General features: G+C 49.3%; 1 protein-coding gene across 2 annotated transcripts in view; it reads left to right on the top strand.

Moving 5' to 3' along the window:
• Positions 1-17,128, top strand: part of LOC111152569 (solute carrier organic anion transporter family member 3A1) — a 300,984-nt gene that overhangs the window by 243,965 nt on the left and 39,891 nt on the right. For both annotated transcript variants that reach the window (XM_022511052.1, XM_022511051.1), the window contains exons 5-7: positions 4,830-4,994; positions 10,430-10,628; positions 12,828-12,966. In XM_022511052.1, the coding sequence (XP_022366760.1) occupies positions 4,830-4,994; positions 10,430-10,628; positions 12,828-12,966 (503 nt within the window). The remainder of the gene's footprint in view (positions 1-4,829; positions 4,995-10,429; positions 10,629-12,827; positions 12,967-17,128) is intronic.

Below are 17,128 nucleotides of genomic sequence, written 5' to 3'. Positions count from 1 at the left end.
CTTATTTTATACAACCTTGCTCAGTCAAATTTTCCTGCAGCATAGAACTCTTCCCCTTTGGGCTCGGCAAGCCTTTTCTTTATCCTGTTTCCCTCCCTTCCTGTCCTACCTCTCCTTCTCCAAAAAATGACGACCAAACCCTTGAGTCCTTTCCCCCAGCCCCAGCAGGAATTTTTATGTGCTTTCTAAGCGTTAAGCTACTTTGGTCTCTGCATGTCCAAGACCAAGAGCAGAGCTTCTGAAAACCCAAACCAGAATTACACCCAGGCTCTGAGCACGCTCTGGGGCAGCAGGTCCCATGGTTTGAGTTTTCACCATGCTTTCCTAACCGTGGGACCACTCTCTGCCTCGGTTTCCTTACGTGTAAACGGAGGCTGTCCATAGCCCCCAAGAACACAGGTCTGTTGGGAGAATTATGCGATTGGATGTTTCGATGGTCAGAACAGTACTTGGCCCCCAGCTAATGCTCTGTCCCTGGCAGCCCTCACACCTTCTCCAAGCCTGCCTTTCTCCCTCCTGGAGGACTTACATACACGTTTTCAAGAAATCTCAATTCTACAAGAAAGTCTTCGAAAGGCAGCAGTGGAAAACCTGTTTTCCCTGAGAAACTGCCCCGCTGCTGTTTGCCACCTGGTGCCAGCCCGCCTCCTACCCCAGCTCCCAGCTTCTGAGGCAGAATCACTAGGTGGAAGTGATTGGCTAAGGGGGACCATGGTGTTCAGTGGCCTCGCACGGCCTCGGTTCATCAGTTTCTGTGTGTCTGGGCCACCTCGTTACCTGCTGCCTCCTTGAAGGTTAGAATTTTATGGGTTTAACAACCCATTTGAATGAAAAAGCTTGAAATACAGGGATAGCCCTAGGTTCGAGCTAATTAATACCCCTTTTCAAATTGGGGTTTTGGAGGGTAGGCTGAACCTTTGATAGGAATCTTCGGAGAGTGCTAGCAAGTCATCGCAATAAAACCTAGGATGGAAGGGAGGAACCTTGCAGCAAAATAGCTAGACGCGAGAGGAATCCGTCATTTCTGGCAGCGAATCGGGTTGATAGAGGGAAAAAGAGAATGTTCTTCATGCAAATAAGGTCCACTGAGCTTTCCCTGGGCCTTCCGTCAGAGGATCCTCAAACCTAATGATTTTCGCATCTAATTCAACATGAAATTAGTCATTAGATATTAAGACAAAAGCAGGCAGCTCTCCGATCTCAACAAAGCATCCTCCCACTGAAGTGGAATTAACTCTGGAATAATTAAAATGGTTGCTGAAGTATGAAAACACCCCATTAGCTGGAGTTGCATTGTCGAGATGTGCCCTCCCTTTCCCCCCAGGCAGTCACGATGGCCATGATCAAGGGCAAGGAGATACCAAGACCCAAGTAATGGGATCACACTTAAATCCTTTTTGGCGCAGTTTCTGAGCGGGAGAGCAGAGTTCCTAGTTGGAGGGCACAGTTTCATTTGGAAGCAAGTGTGGCTGTCATGCTTCTTTCTAAGTCCCCGTCGGAATGGACGACACCCTAACAAAGGAAATGAAGCCTACAATGAAAACTCCGGCAGAGGATCGTTTTCCTGGAAGGACCCCAACCTGCCTACTGGTTGTTGGCAGTGTTTCCACAGTTCAGATATCTTAATTCCAAAAGAGCACAATGGTGGAGCCACAGTGTTTTGATCTGCCAAGGCATAAACCGGTGGTAGCTTTGACATTCATTTACCAGGAGGTGCCGTGGTCAGCTGATGTGGTCCGGACCCGTCTCTTTGCAGTGTGGAAGGACACAGTCAACCAGTCCCTTATCACAGGGACAGTACACCGTCACAGTGTGCCACACGCCATAGCAAATCAGCCCCCACTCATTAGAGATTTCAGATGATGGCGTCTTAATATCCACTGGGCTTTTGTGTTCAAAGACGGAAACTGCATTACCCTCTGTTTACACCCAGTGTATTCGTCTTTGGCATTTCTCGAGCAGTCCACGTTTTTAGACATTACAGAGTCAGCAGGCCTTTAAATATTTGTACAATTCTTTAAAAATAACGTTAACAGGAAGATTTCGCAGCATTTAAAAATATTTTTAAGTGTAACCACTTTTTGGCATTTATTTGAACTGACATTTTTATTTTTTAAGATTTTTGTTTATTTACTTGAGAGAGAAATAGTGAGAGAGAGAGAGAGCACAAGTTGGGAGGAGAGGGACAAGCAGGATCCCTGAAACAGGGAGCCCAATGTGGGGCTCGATCCAGGACCCTGAGATCATGACCTGAGCTGAAGTCAGACACTTAACTGAGCTACTCAGGTGCCCCTGAACTGACATTAAAAAAAAAAAAAAGTCTTGTATGCTTAAACCCTGCAAAAATAAATAAACAAAACACAGGTAAAGTCCAGTGCATTTTGGGGGTGGGGGGCGGGAAGCAGGTAGAATTGAATGAATACTGTAGACTTAAAGTTTCTGGGTTTTTGTGTCACGTGTGTGTGTGTGCTTGTGCACGGTTATATCATGCGGGAGTTGCCTTCCTAAGGTTTTAGTAAATTTTGTGAGAAACTATGACAGAAAAGGCCATCAACTCTGGTTGTTTCTTAGTTGGGACGTGGGATCTGCTTGCTCAGCCCACTGTGATTCTGAGCTTCTAGTCGTCTGACTCCGTTCATTCCCATAACTGAGTTCTTTTTATCACGTCGGGAGATCTTGAAGTCCCTCCCCTTAGATTTTCATTTTTGAAACTTGGTATCTTTCACGGAAATGATACATTTTGAGCAGTGTGTATCTGCCATTTACTGACCCATTGTTCTGCCATTTTGATTTATTGAGCTTGTCTGTTACCATTATTAAAAACTTATGTATCCCCTATTATTATTTTATTCTAATTAGCTGGGCCACTTAGAGGTTTCATCTCCTAGGAGATGAGATTGACTGTGTAATTAGCTCTCTTCTTTAGGACAGCTGGCTAATTCATCACTTTGGAATGCGGTGTTAGATTCCCTGCTCACCTGTTTATGTGCTATGACCACGAGTACCTACAGGTTTTTTCCTAGACTTAGAATAATACTGGCTCCATCTGGGACTCAGTTTTATCTTTTCTGTTTACACAGGTGGAAAGTAGACCCCATGTCAAATATCCCATATCATTATGATTACAACGGAACAGACTTCCCCTAACTGTAGTCCCCAGTCCATCACTTTTTGCCTTATCTGTTTACCACCTGTGCTGTTATTTACATAAGACTTCTCTTTAAATTACTTCAAATCTACCTGTTTTAACCTGGCATCGTTTTAAGCTGCGAGAGCCGTGAAATCACACATTGCTGTATCAATTTCGTTTCCGTTGACTTTTTTTGCAAGTACACATTAAAATAATGGTGTAAACATTGAAGCATTGGGGTCGTCCTGGTTCCTGTACCTGCAGAGCCCCTTGGCCTCCTGCCAGGATATGTCATTGATTGCATTCAAAGGATTAAAAAACTCACATTTTTTTTTAAAGCACCGACATAAGTGGGGAATCTTAAGTGGTTTACGAAACGACATACTTCGAGAAGAATAGAATATAATAAGATATGATCAAAATGGATGACCTCAGCAAGAGCTGTTTTCCGGCTCTTGTGGTACTTCATGTGGCACAAGCCACGAGGTGCTTCTGCCCATCCTGAGTTCTCACCTGAGCCCAGGGCACTAGGCTGTGTGGGCAGCTTCTTCCAGGTGGGACTGGATGATGAAAAAAGCCCATCTGAGGATGAGGGAAGAGATGCAGGAAAGGTCTGGGGGCAGAGCGTCCCAGGAGAGGGAGGAGGAGCCCCTAGTGCTAAGGGTTCGGTAGGGAGGACCCGTGCAAGGCAAGAAAGAGCAGGAGCGGGCAGGCTGGACTGGAGGGAGAGGGGGCCGGGCGGGAAGTGTCATCGATTGCTAAGGGGCAGACCGTGGCTGTTGGGCCATCAGGGAGTTCTGAGCAGGAAAGTGATTTGAGTTGATCCCACTGGCTACCATGTAAGAAATGATTATGGCAGATTGAGAGTGAAAACCAAGACCCCAAGTTGGGTCTCTCTAGGAGTCCCGCATGGGAGAGCTTATGGAAGCTTTTGCCGGGGAGGTGACCCTAGACCAGTGAGAAGAGGTGGGGTTTGATTCAGCATATTTGTGTGTGTGTATATGTATGCATGCACTAGAATTCCAGCTTTTTTCTTGACGCCTGTTAAGATTAAATATATTTTCTTAACACACCTAGAGAGTTATAAATATCTATCTCAGGGGGCACCTGGGTGGCTCAGTGGGTTAAGCCTCTGCCTTCAGCTCAGGTCATGATCTCAGGGTCCTGGGATCGAGCCCCGCGTTGGGCTCTCTCCTCAGCAGGGAGCCTGCTTCCTCCTCTCTCTCTGCCTGCCTCTCTGCCTACGGGTGATCTCTGTCAAATAAATAAATAAAATCTTTAAAAAATATATTTATCTCAGGTCGATGGCTATATATGCTTAGGTACACTGGTGCACCATAATTTATAGTATATAATTACATTTTTTTCCTTTGAGAAACCCAGACTCTCTTGGGGAGGATGGAAATAATTTGTCACTGCTTATAGAATATTTCAATGTCTCCAGTAAAGCCAAGAAAAGGCACGCTAGAGTCTCCCCTATTATAGTAGTTCTCTGTTAATTGTCAGAATATCTGCAGATCCCTTGAAGCCAGAGTTTTCACGCTTTGTGGGTGGCTTACCAGTTCTAGGTTCCAGCCTGAGTCACCGGGTGACTCCCGACGCCGCTTACTGAGATGGACAAAAGTGTGTCGAGGAGGAACTCTGGGGGCAGGAAGCCTGGCAGCGCTGCATTTGACCCTCTTCTTCTCTCTCCCTGCAGTGATCCCAAAGGTCACCAAGCACCTGCTCTCAAACCCTGTGTTCACCTGCATCATCCTGGCCGCCTGCATGGAGATCGCGGTGGTGGCTGGCTTTGCTGCCTTCTTGGGGAAGTACCTGGAACAGCAGTTCAACCTTACCACCTCTTCCGCCAACCAGCTGCTCGGTGAGTCTGCTTTTTCATCCCCACCGTCCCCGAGGAGGGCAGAGGGCTGCTGCGTCCACAGCAGCAGTATTCCTGGGATATGTGCGCGGAAGGAATTTTAGAGTCTATTCTAGCGTTAAGATTTGCCGAGAGGATGTGATAAGAAAGAGCTAAGATATAAAATATACGTAGGAAGCATTGCAGTAGGCCAGGAGATCAGTAGATTGGTATGAACTGCAGAATTTGGGGGAAGATAAGATGAAGGAAGAGGGACATCAAGACCTATCCAGAAAGGTTGGCAGGCTGTGGTCAGGCACATAAAAAAGTAAGAATGTTCTTGACAGCGTGAAATGCATAGTCCACAAATATAAAACTTGGAAGCCATACACTCCCTTCCTGACCCCTGTCCACGGCAGACATAATTAATGGATCATGGCACTCCATCTCCCCAAGTGCAAGCATGGCCTTACCATCCTTCTCAGTAGGAGACTGTAGGCATCTCCACTGTTTGGAGTGGTCATGGTAAGGAAAACCAGTTTGCCCTTGTGGGAAGCAGCATTATTTACATGGAGTTGGGAAATAACCTCACGCCTGACAAGGGAGACAGAAGAGTCAAGGACGCCCATGTTTCTGGCTTGGACAGCTGGTGGCGCCATTTTGGAAACCTGAGAACCTGGAAACAGTAGAGAAGAATCAGATCCGTGAGGGAGATTATGAGATCACATTTGAAGTTGCTGAGTGTGAGACACCTGTGGTGTGTCTCTGTGGCATCCTGTACTCCGGAGGGGCTCGGGAAGGAGACCCCATGGAGGAATAGAAGTTTGCTCGCATCGGGGTACATCCGGGTGGAAGTGGAGGACATGCGAGTGGAAGCTATGCAACAAGAAAGTGAATTGGAAAAGAAGAGTAAATTCCCAACTGTGAGGAAACACAGGAGTCCGAGGGGGAGTCGGAAAGAAGCCCACAGGTCATGGGAGTCAAGGGAGAGATGATTCCCAGGAGGAAGCGGGCAGCTGCGTGGGTGTGCCCGCACAGTGAGGGCTGTGGCTTCACCATTAGTGACAACCACCGGGACGTCCTCCAGCCTGTGTCAGAGCTGTGTCCAGGAAGTGGCCGTGAGGAGCCCATGCTCCATGTGGAGAGCAGCCCCCAAGAAGGAAGGAGTGGCCTGCAGCTTCAGGACACTGTCTCACAGTTCAGCTGTGGAGCAGCGGAGCGGGACCACACCAGGTGTGTGTCTTTGTGTCTGTGGAGGAGATGGTGTGTTGCTAGGGAACATGAGCAGTTCGCTAAGCAGAAGGAAAGGAGCCAGCAGAAGGGGATTTGCAGGAAAGAGAGGGATGTGGATGGACAGCCCTCGGCAGAAGAGCTCATGGGTTCTACCAGTGCAGAGAAGGAGAGAGGCATGAGTCTGGCCACTGAGACTACTGCCGGTATGGCCCTGCATGGATAGAGAGCTCTGGCCCCATGAATGACCTTCTCTGGAAAGTACGGGGTCAGATCGTCTGCTGAGAGCAAAGGTCTCCTTCAACACTGCCTGTTTCTTCACCTCACAGCCCATTAGCAAATTTAAAGGTGCTAACCCATCATGAGTCACCAGGAAAACACACATGAAGACCACACTGAGCTACCGCTACGCGTCCACCCAACTGATAGTACCGAGTGTTGGTGAGGCTGTGGAGCAACTGGAACTCTCGTGCACGGCAGGTGGTGTGATCTCTCTGGACGGCTCTCGGGCAGCACCTCTGAACAAGCCTTTTGTTTTTCTGCTGGGATCCATGTGTCCCAGTTGTGGGCGTATACCCAACAGAAATGAATGCTCAAGTCCGCTGCTTTAGATCTGCACGGTAACTGCGTTCAGAGCAGCCTAGGGCACTAAAACCCCAAATGAATGCCACCCAGACGTCTGTCAAGGGGAGAATGGGTAGATAAATGATAGAATGTTTGCACGGTGCTGCCACACAGCCTGAGAAAGCAGGCCTTTTCGTACCTGCCTCCGTGTGGATGAACCTGACCGAGTTGAAAGACGTCAGGCACGAAAGAGGACATATTTATATGAGTTTAAAGAGGGAAAAGTTCATTAAAGTGATAGAGGCCATGATGATGGGAACTATCCTTCTGGGAGGGGGAGGCGGGCAGCAGCTGGGGAGCCTTCCTTGGCTGCTGGAAATGTTCTGAGCTTGATCTGAGTGGTGGTTCTAGGGGTGTATACAGATGCAAGGATTCATTGGCTGTTTGCTTAAGCTGTGTGCACTTTCCAAGACATAATGTATCTCAACTAAAAAAAAAAAAAAAACAAAAAAAAAAAAACAAAAAAAAAAACAAAACCTAAAAGCCTACTACGATGATGTAGCTGGGTCATAGCGTCTCCTTGGGAACTGTGAGGCTTGTGCAAGGCTAATTTTTCTTTTTTTTTTTTTTTTTTTTTTTTTTTTTTTTTTGGTCAAGTGTCACTTTCAAGAAGTATTAGCAAAATGCAGGCAGCCCTCTAGTACCTGTCTGGAAGAGAGAGGGTAAAGCGGGTCTCTTTATAATTAAAGTCATAACTTCTTGGTTGTACCTGGGGTGTCTCTGGTTTTGCCCTCCAGCAGCCCGAGCTGCTCCATTTCCTCCTCATTTCTGGGCTGCCGTTCTCACGTTCTCGCTACATTTGCACGGTTGCTTCGGCGTTGGGCTCGGATTCTATCTCAGAACAGTTTCTATCGACAAACCAATCAATAGCCTTCAGGGCAGAAGATCAAAAAAACAATCTCACCGTCCTGCACCTATTTCTTTCTCCGTGACTGTCTGTCAGAGTGCCTGGCGGGGGAGGACCTTCTCCGGCAGTGCAGAGGCCGCCTGCTGAGCCATCTGTCGGTCTGTCTGTCCGACAGGCCACGCAGGTAGCATACGCGCATGCATGCACAGCCTCTCCTGGTGCCCTGCTCGGGTCTTCACTCTGATCAGCATGGACCCTGTGGGGCTGGCTGCGGCCAGGCTGGCGCTGGACGTTCAGGGGACAGAGACGGACACTGGGAGCACCAGGCAAGGCTTGCCTCAAAGTCCTCAGCTCCTGCAGACCCAGAACCTGGGGCCCACGCAGTCACCCAGGGACATTGGCGCAGGGCTTTGGGCCACCCTGGAAGCCATCGGCAAATGGGGCAGAGTCTGGAGAAGGGCAGCACAGACGATTAAGGCGCTGATGGCATGGATTTATGTGCAAAGATAAAAAGGGCCCAATCTGCATAGGTTAGCGTAATGAGGATGTGGAGTTTCACAGAAGTTCTGATAACTGAATGCCAAGGCTGCACACGCATCAGGGAGGAAGAGAGCAGCCGGATGACTGGTTGGGAAAAAAGGTGCTGAAAGACTGTTATTGCCATAGTTACCGTCCTCACCAGGTGATGCTCCCCACGGTCTCCACTAGGAAATGAAACAAAGCACAGGTCTGTTCTCTGGGCGTGGGCATGTCCTCACCAGTATGCATGCACACGGATCCAGCCTGCTCCCCACTTATCCATCCCAAAAAGAAGCCTTGAGTGCCCACTCTGTGCTAGGCACGGGAAACCGTGCCAGACTGAAGAGGACAGTAAAGGTTCTTGCGCTGGGGGAAGCTGCATTTCAGGAGGGAGATAGTGAACAAGAAACAAGACCAAAAATGAGTAAGGCAGCTTCAGATGGGGGGGGAGAGCCATGAAGATAATAAAATGGGGTGAGGACTGATAGGGAGCCCCTGGGTGAAGTATAGGGTCACTCTAGTTGGTATGGTCTGGGAAGGCTTCTCTGAAGGGGGTACGGGACCAGCCAAGGAGAGACTCAGAACAAGAATGTCCCAGGAGAGGGTGCCTGGGTGGCTCAGTGGGTTGAGCCTCTGCCTTTGGCTCAGGTCGTGATCTCAGGGTCCTGGGATCAAGTCCCACATTGGGCTCTCTGCTCAGCAGGGAGCCTGCTTCCCCACCCCCCCACCTCTGCCTGCCTCTCTGCCTACTTGTGATCTCTCTCACTGTCAAATAAATAAATAAAAATCTTAAAAAAAAAAAATTCTTTAAGAATGTCCCAGGAGAAGGACCAGCAGGTGCAAAGCCTGGGGGTCTGTATAGGTTTGGCCTGTCCCAGGGAGAGAGAGGAGGCGCACTGGGCCAGGGGTGAGCAGAAGGAACAATGTGGGGGCTAGATCATGAAGGTCATTTCTTTTTCTTTTTTCCTTTCTTTCTTTTTTTTTTTCCTTAAAGGTTTTATTTATTTGACAGAGAGGGAACACAAGCAGGGGGAATGGGAGAGGGAGAAGCAGGCTCCCTACCGAGCAGGGAGCCTGATGTAGGGCTCAACCCCAGGCCCTGGGATCATGACCTGAGCCGAACGCAGACACTTAATGACTGAGCCACCCAGGCACCCCATGAAGGTCATTTCTCTATCAAAACCAGAGAAAACCAAGCATAGGTATTCCAAGAGGTTCAGATAATACAGAGATATCCTGTGTTTCATTTAAATGTGACTTGTGCTATTTTCTTGCAGAGCTCAGGCTTCCTGATTATGTCTTTCTTCCCCTAATATTAAAATTAATTTGCATGCCCTTAGCACATACCAGCTGGTTGATGTAGCTGATTGACCTCGAGGTCTGCTGATTGGCAAGGAGAGGAGACAGCCTAGACTGGGAAACTGGCCGTGCACCGCCCACACAGTGGATAAATGACGCACCGTAATTTAAAGCTGAGTTTTAGATGAAGCAAATCAGGGCAGAGCAAAGCCAAACGGGAGGTTGGAACCCTAGGATCACTTAGTCCTTCTAAAATTCCTCAAGTCTCTGAGAATCAGAAATAACAAGTCTATGGTCCCTGCTGCCTTGCAGATAGCTCTGTTTATAAGAGGGGAAAATTTTATGCCAATGACTCACCAAGAGCTACAAAACATATTGATGGAAGGATGCTCCTTCCTGAGAGGTCTGGGAGCGGGTTAAAATGCCGTCTGCACGGGCTGCTGAGTCCTGGGGCCTTTGTTCAAACAGCCACCAGACCCTTCTGGGAAGCCCTCCTCAGCTAACGAGGAAAGGGGAGAAAATCCCCAAATGATCTTGAGTCCCCTTCCCTACCTCCCCTCAAAAATGCAGAGAACATGTGAGTGCGCCGTCATCGTGACACCCCTGAGAAGCATGTGCGTGTCCCCGGTCCATCTGTCTTTGTCTCATGGTCTTTCCTGTGAGGATGCCTTCCTTCGGAAGATCGGCGGAGGTCCTTGGACTCCCCATCACTGACTGTTTCCACGTCCGTCTCCCCCAGTTTTCCGTGGGTTCCCGGAGGGCAGAAATAAGGCCCCTCATGGAGACTTGGAGGCAGCCTGGAGGAGGCAGCACGGCAGTGGGGGTCACTGGGAATTTGGCCTGTGCAGGGCTTAGCCCCCCCGCACCTGGCACCCATTGGTCTGCTGGGATGCGCCCTGCGTCCCCTGCTAACGGTTCCCGCCCCCTGTTTCTCTCCCAGGGATGACTGCGATCCCCTGTGCCTGCTTGGGAATCTTCTTGGGCGGTCTCCTGGTGAAGAAGCTCAGTCTTTCTGCCCTTGGGGCCATTCGGATGGCCATGCTCGTCAACCTGGTGTCCACAGCTTGCTATGTCTCCTTCCTCTTCCTGGGCTGCGACACAGGCCCCGTGGCTGGGGTTACTGTTCCCTATGGAAACGCGTAAGTCCTGGAAATGTCCCCTTCCTCCCCTGCGTGCCCAGGGATGCCTGGATTCTTTCTCCGTGGTAGGGGGAGCGGAGCCGGCTTTGTCCCAGGGGGTGGCCATGAGTGGAGGGTTCGAAGATGCTTCTGTATCTTCCTCCCAGGGTTGAAGGGTCCCGAGTGGACCTTTTGGGTGGAGAGCTCAGAGCATTCCGCTCAGCGGGAGTGCACGGGGGAGACACTCCCAACAGTACTCCTGTTACCATTTTTGGCATTTGAACAACTGAAGATAGATAATACAGATGAATTTTATTTAAAAATTCAACTTGCTTTTTTTTTTTTTTTTTTTTTTTTTTTTTTTGAGATGATGGGAGAGAGAAAGAAGTGGGGGAAGGAGCAGAGGGAGAGAAAATCTTAAGCAGGCTCCATACCCAGCCCTGGGCCCGTTAACAGGGCTCAGTCACACAGCCCTGAGATGAAATCAAGAGTGGGACATTCACCCAGCTGAGCCACCCAGGTGCCCCTTAAAATTCAGCCTTAAGTGAAAGACGGAATAGATTTCAGTCATTCCAGAAATTATCAGAAGCGATCATAGGGCTCCCATAGTAATTTTAAGGTCTCTCCCAGAGTAGGTATTGATAAATATGGGAGGGAGAAGGGGGTAGGGAATAAAAGGAGAAAAGAAGAAGAAGGGAAGGAAGTTGGTTCTTATGGGACAGCTTTTTCCTAGTTACTAGCCCAAGACTTTGGCCTAGAGCCAAAATTGCCCCAGTCAGAACGGCCCCAGAGGGAATGATGGAGAGTGCTTACGTGCCCAGCATCCACAGCTCTCCCCCTTTCTGTGTGAGACTCTGAAGCTGCTTGGAGATCAGTCTGGAGCATCAAGGCTGCAGCAGCGTCAACCTGCAGGATACCAGTCTCCTCCTCCAGGCAGGCTATCAGGCTTTCTTCTATAGTCCTGTATCCAGAAGATAGAGGAGAGCCGGTCTTATCTGCCCCTCCAACAAGGTCAGGCAGGCTGAATGGGAGAACACAGGTGGGGGTGTTGTCTGGATAGTCTTGCACAGACACTGCCCCTCTGTCCCCTTTGCCACCGCCATGGCCTCTCAGGCCCCCCAGCCCAGCCCAGCCCAGCCCCCGTTCCTCCCTCTCCCAAATGCGGCACCTTCTGGTGTGTGCCTGCCATAAATAACAGCATTTGGAGAGAAAGACCGCCAGCCTTCTGTGCCAGCTCTCAAGTAGTAAACTTGTAGTGGTTCAAAGCACGGGGTCTTACGATAATGAAGTTCTTCTTCATTAAAAAAGAAAAAAAAAAGCCTACAATCCAACTGCCAACTCTGCCCCAATTGGTAGAGCTCCAATCCCCTCCCTCCCCACCCCCGCTTTCCCATGTACGAGCTGGATATACTCGAGCAGGCGACTCAGCTTGGCTTTGCCTCAGTTTCCTTCTCTGTCAGCCCTACGGGGTCACGCTGAGAACTAGTACAATGATATACGCAGTACCGGGAACAGTGCCTGGCATATCAGTTGGCACATATCGCCATCATCGTCCTTACTCTGAAGCGCTCCGAGCCCTAGGAGGCACAGCTGAAAATAATGATGCTGGAAAGAGACGCTTCTCTCTTACAGAGCTAAAGACACGCACTCCATCCTTCTCCCCTTTGCAGCTCGCTTGCTCTAGGTAATTGTGCCTTTAATGGCACAAAGGGAAATTTAAAATAACTTGTGTTATTTTTCTCAGGGAGTTGAATCAATCAAACAGACGAGAGTTATTGAACCCAGCTCGTGGTAGTGGTGTGTTAAGCATCACGAGGCTTGCTGCTTGCTGGGAGGAGGGATCAGACAGAGACGAGGACGGACCCGGGATGGGGAGAAGGCAGTGTCTGGCTGTGCCCGGTGGTGGTGTTGGGTCAGGGAAGGGGCACCAGGCTGAGGCTGCAGAAGTCATGAGTGGCGACACACAGGAGGGACTCCCGAGTGTGGGCTGCCTCCAGCCCGGAGGGTACACTGTGCAAATGATAAAGAAGAGGCTTCTTCTGTTTCCAGCACCCTTGTGCACAGCTCTCAGCGGTGGTGCTGGGCTGGTCCTTGCAGGACAGGGAGGGGTGAGTTGGAGGGGGAGAAGAAAGGGGTGTCGGGCTTGGAAGGCTGTCACTGGGGAGATCCAACAGAAGTTGCCCTTCCTCTGATGGGTGCCGTGTTTCCTCTCTTTTCCAGCTCAGCACCTGGCTCGGCCCTGGACCCCTACTCACCCTGCAATAAAAACTGTGAATGCCAAACCGATTCCTTCACTCCAGTGTGTGGGGCAGATGGCGTCACCTACCTGTCTGCCTGCTTTGCTGGCTGCAGAAGCACGGTATTGGTGATTTTCTGACGGGATGGGATGGGGCAGGGCACGCAGGCGGCCAGAGTAACTTAAAATCCATGGTCAGCAGCAGCAGTGGGCAACCACACACATTCCATTGCGTGCCTGCTCTATGACTTTTTCCCAGACCCCTCCACACTCTGGTGGAGGACCCTCCATCAGCAGGATGGGAGGACACACAGGTCCTTCAGGCCTTCCTGCTAAATCAAATAGGTTTCCAGAAAGTGTCGTGGAGCCACCGAAAGTAAAAATTTCAAAGACAGCTGTACATAGGGAGCCAGAGAAAAAAAAGATTATGGTTCAAGGTGCTCCCCAAGGGTATCAGTGAAACAGCCTGACCCAACAGGTAGTGAGCTCCCCGTCAACAGAAGTATGTAAAGAAAGGCTAGAAAACTGTTTATCAGAGAAGACTTCTTCCAAGCCTGAGACTGATAACTAATTTAACCTCTTCCTTACTCAGTTTCCTTTGCCTTTTTATTATCAATTGGATACCTCCCGCCTTTTTCCATCCCCCACCAAAGTTTGTTTTGTTTTGCTTTTTGGTTTTTGGGGGTTTTGCATTTTGTTTGTTGGTTTTTCTTCTCAGCATGAATCGTCCAGTTGGCTATCAGCCAGCAGTTTTTCACATGCTCTGCGTGCAGACCTGACACTGAGGGACTGGTCCTCCAGTCCTGCTGATGCCGCCTTCCAGGGGTGTCTCATACCTGCCTGTCTTCTGCATCCACATCCCCACTGCCCAGGCGCACGCCCTGCTGGTCTCCTGCTTGGACCAGAGCCTATAGAGTTACCTAACTGGCCTCCCAGCTCAGGGTGGCCCCCTTCTGGCCCATGTTCTGAACTGCAGCCAAAATGACTTGCATAACACCACAAAGGACCCCTTCTCGTGCTACCATGTCACCTACAGGATAAGATCTAGGCACTGCACTGGCTTTGTGTCTTCAGCACACGTCTGTCCTCAGTCACTCTCCTCAGCTCTACTTCCTTTTATTTTTTTTATTTTTTTTTTTTTTAGGAAACCATCTACTTCCTTTTAGTTTGTGGTATTCAGTTTCCCCAACACAACAGATGTCTTTTCACCCCTCTCCATTCAGAAAACTCCTCTCACCTGTCAGTACCCTCCTTGAATTCTCCCTTCTCTGTGAAGCCATCCCTTCCCTTCTTTATCTTTGGTGTTCTTGCCTCTGTGGTTCTTGGCACCTGTCTTCACCGGAGGCTGCTCTCTCATTTCATTGCCGTGATCTGCTAAAAGTATTTGCCATCTGCTCTGATCTGTGAGCTTCCCCAGCGAGGGCTGGCATCCAGACTTGCTCTAGAAATGTCCAGGAATGTCTAGATGAAGAGAAAGATGAGAAGAAGAGGGATGAGTGTCTGCTTTAAAGGCGTTTAGAGTTGTAATGACTTGTTTCTTCTTTCCATGTTCTGCATCTTTTGGGGCTAGCAATTTCTCTGAAAGAAGAAAAATCGATCACTTATTTTCATCTCCAAAGATTTCATTTTTCTTTGCTTTTAACATTTAGATTCCTGGCCAGTTATAAACATTTTTCAATAGAGAAAATAAATCACCCTGGAGGGGGAAGCACAGTGAGGAAAGAAACTGATTTTTTTTTTTTTAAATCAGATGATAAAGCAATTTCTTTATGTGAGTGGAAATGAATTTTAGAAAAGGGGATGAGGCCTCGCGAATGGTTAAAATAAAATACAAGCGATTCGTTTTCATGACAACAATTTTATTAACATTTTAATATCCAGAAAGTCATATAAATCAGTTTTGGTTATTGTCCGGTTTCAAGAATTAAATAGGCTGGTGTCCTGAGACCAAACAAGTCTCTATTCCAGAGCATTCCAAAAAAAAAAAAAATTGTCTTAAAAATTGGATTTCCCTTGATCCTGCATGTGTAAGAGTCTTACTGAATGAGAGCCTAACCAAGCCCTTGACTGCTTCCAGCTACTGAGACAGCAACCTGTGGAATGCAATTATTGGAGAGTGAGATTCTCTGCTTCCCTCCAGACATAGCCTTTCTTCACCAGATACCTGCCTTTCCTTCTCATTACTGGAGGCCTCGTGTTGTCCACAAAGCAGAGAGGTTCTCTCCCTGTGATTACAAGTCAGAGATTGGGACAGCTCCGGGCCCCAGGCTGGGTGAGACTCCCATTTCTCCCCATGGAGGCAGATCTTGGGATGAATGAGGGAGTTGGGGACGCAGAGCCATGTGTATCCTGGAAAGGGGCCCTTGTGACAATCTAGCCTTCAAAACACCCATAACTGTAGAGCTCACCACAGCAGCGAACTTTTTCCCAGAGTCCCGTGGGCCAGGCAGCAGGCCTTCCACCTGTCACTCACGGTCCATGACAGCTTGGCCTAGAGTCAAAGAAATCTCAGGCCGCCGTCCAAAAATGAGCAAAAAGCAATTTCAGTCTTCTCGATCTCTGCTACAGTATTTTGAGAAAATGCCAAATGGTGGGTTATATTGCTGGTGCATTTACTCCCTCCTTCATTCCTACTTTCCTTCTTTGAGCTCCCAGAAAAGCTTTTCCACGGGCTGAGGGCTTTCTCTGTCCTCTTTCCTCATTCCCTTCACCACCTGCTGGAGTCCTCTTGCTCTCCAGGTGTGACGGCAGCCGCCCCATCATCTGCCCTCCCCCCCCCCAGCCCCGTGTGTCTTATCTCACCCATCCTCACAGCAGCCCAAGGGTGAAGGCGTGATTTTTACTCTGATTACAGACTAGTCCCCCCCCCCCCCCCTCCCCGGTCATGCAGACAGAATGGCCCTGGCCCTGACATGCAGGTCTGTTCCGTCTGTCCAAAACCAGCCTCAGTGCCTTCCTCTGACTTGGTGACTTACCTCTTCGGGATTCTCACCTTTCTCCTCTTTGAAAAAACCTCTTTGTGCATGCTCCAAAGTCAGGACCCCCAGCTTGCTTTCATAGACAGGCCCTGCTGCCTCTCCAGCCTCAAACTCCCCACTCCTCCCACCTGTTGAAGGACGACATGCTGTGCTGGACTTCTGGGGGTTTCTCCCCCGCACACACCCAGCTCTCCCTTGCCTCCAGGCCTTGGCACGCGCTGCTCCTTTTAGCAAGGAGAGTCCTCTGTTAAGCCCCTCGGATGCACGATCCATTCTTTCCCTGCAGCTCAGAAGCCTCCTCCCCGCCCCTCCCCTCCTCCAAGGCGACATTAGTGCCCTGTCTTGCAGAGTCCTCCTGCACCTGTTCCGTCTGGCAAGGACTGACCCTCCCACCCCCAGTCGAACAGGTTGTTTACTCCTGCATCCAGGGATAGGGTTCTCTTGTGGACCCTTGTTTTTCCAGTGCCAGCCTTGGCTCTGGATAAAGGTCCCAGGCTTCCCGAACACCTGGCTGGAGGCCCCCTCCTCCCCCCCCCCCCCCGCTGACCCCTCCCTTGAATAGCAATTGGCAGGCTGGTAGGTTGGCTGGTGCAGTTTTCAGTACTAAAGCTCCCTGTTCGTCCCTCCCCCACTCACAGCTTCTGTCCAATCTTCTGTGAAGATTGCCCATAACTCGATTAAATGTGAGTGAGTCACCAATCAAATAATTCTGTTTGCAGGGGAATCTGGTTCGGGCTAGTAATTTCCTGGTAGACTTGCCTTGCTGCCCTGGTTTGGGATTTGTTTTCTCATTTCCTCGTTTCCTCTCTCCTTGAGTGAGAGCAATGGCAGTTTCCAGGACTGTGTTTAATATGCAATTTCTAATTCTTTTTATTGCATAGGACCAGGAGGGGTGACAAAAAAGATTGTGAGTTAATTCTGTAAGCTTCTTTGGCATGAATATATTGTCCAGATTGTTTCTGTACCTTTCAGTCTCGGATGTAATTATTCTAGTGGAAAGCGTGTTGGTATACCCCTGACTGACTGCTGGAAGTTGTAGCCTTTTGATGTACTGAATAATGGAGTGAAACAAAAAAAGAAAAAGAAGAAAGACTTATAATCAACCACCAGTAGAACGTTGAAAGTCAGTCCGAGCCCGGTGCCGCATGTGCGTGGGACTAATGATAGACCAATGTCTGGATGCCCATGCAGGCAACGGATATGTGTCTACCCCCTGTCTGAGCGGAGCCCTGAGCTGGTTCTGGGGAGGGCTGGGGGGCCGGTGATGGACGCTTGCAGAAGTTCATTGTTTCCTCATGGATCTCAGA

Source organism: Enhydra lutris, unplaced genomic scaffold, assembly GCF_002288905.1.
Source record: "Enhydra lutris kenyoni isolate GAN:26980312 unplaced genomic scaffold, ASM228890v2 scaffoldscaffold29, whole genome shotgun sequence".
Classification (NCBI taxonomy): domain Eukaryota; kingdom Metazoa; phylum Chordata; class Mammalia; order Carnivora; family Mustelidae; genus Enhydra; species Enhydra lutris.
Note: the sequence above shows the minus strand (reverse complement) of the source record. Positions and strands in the feature narration are given on the sequence as shown.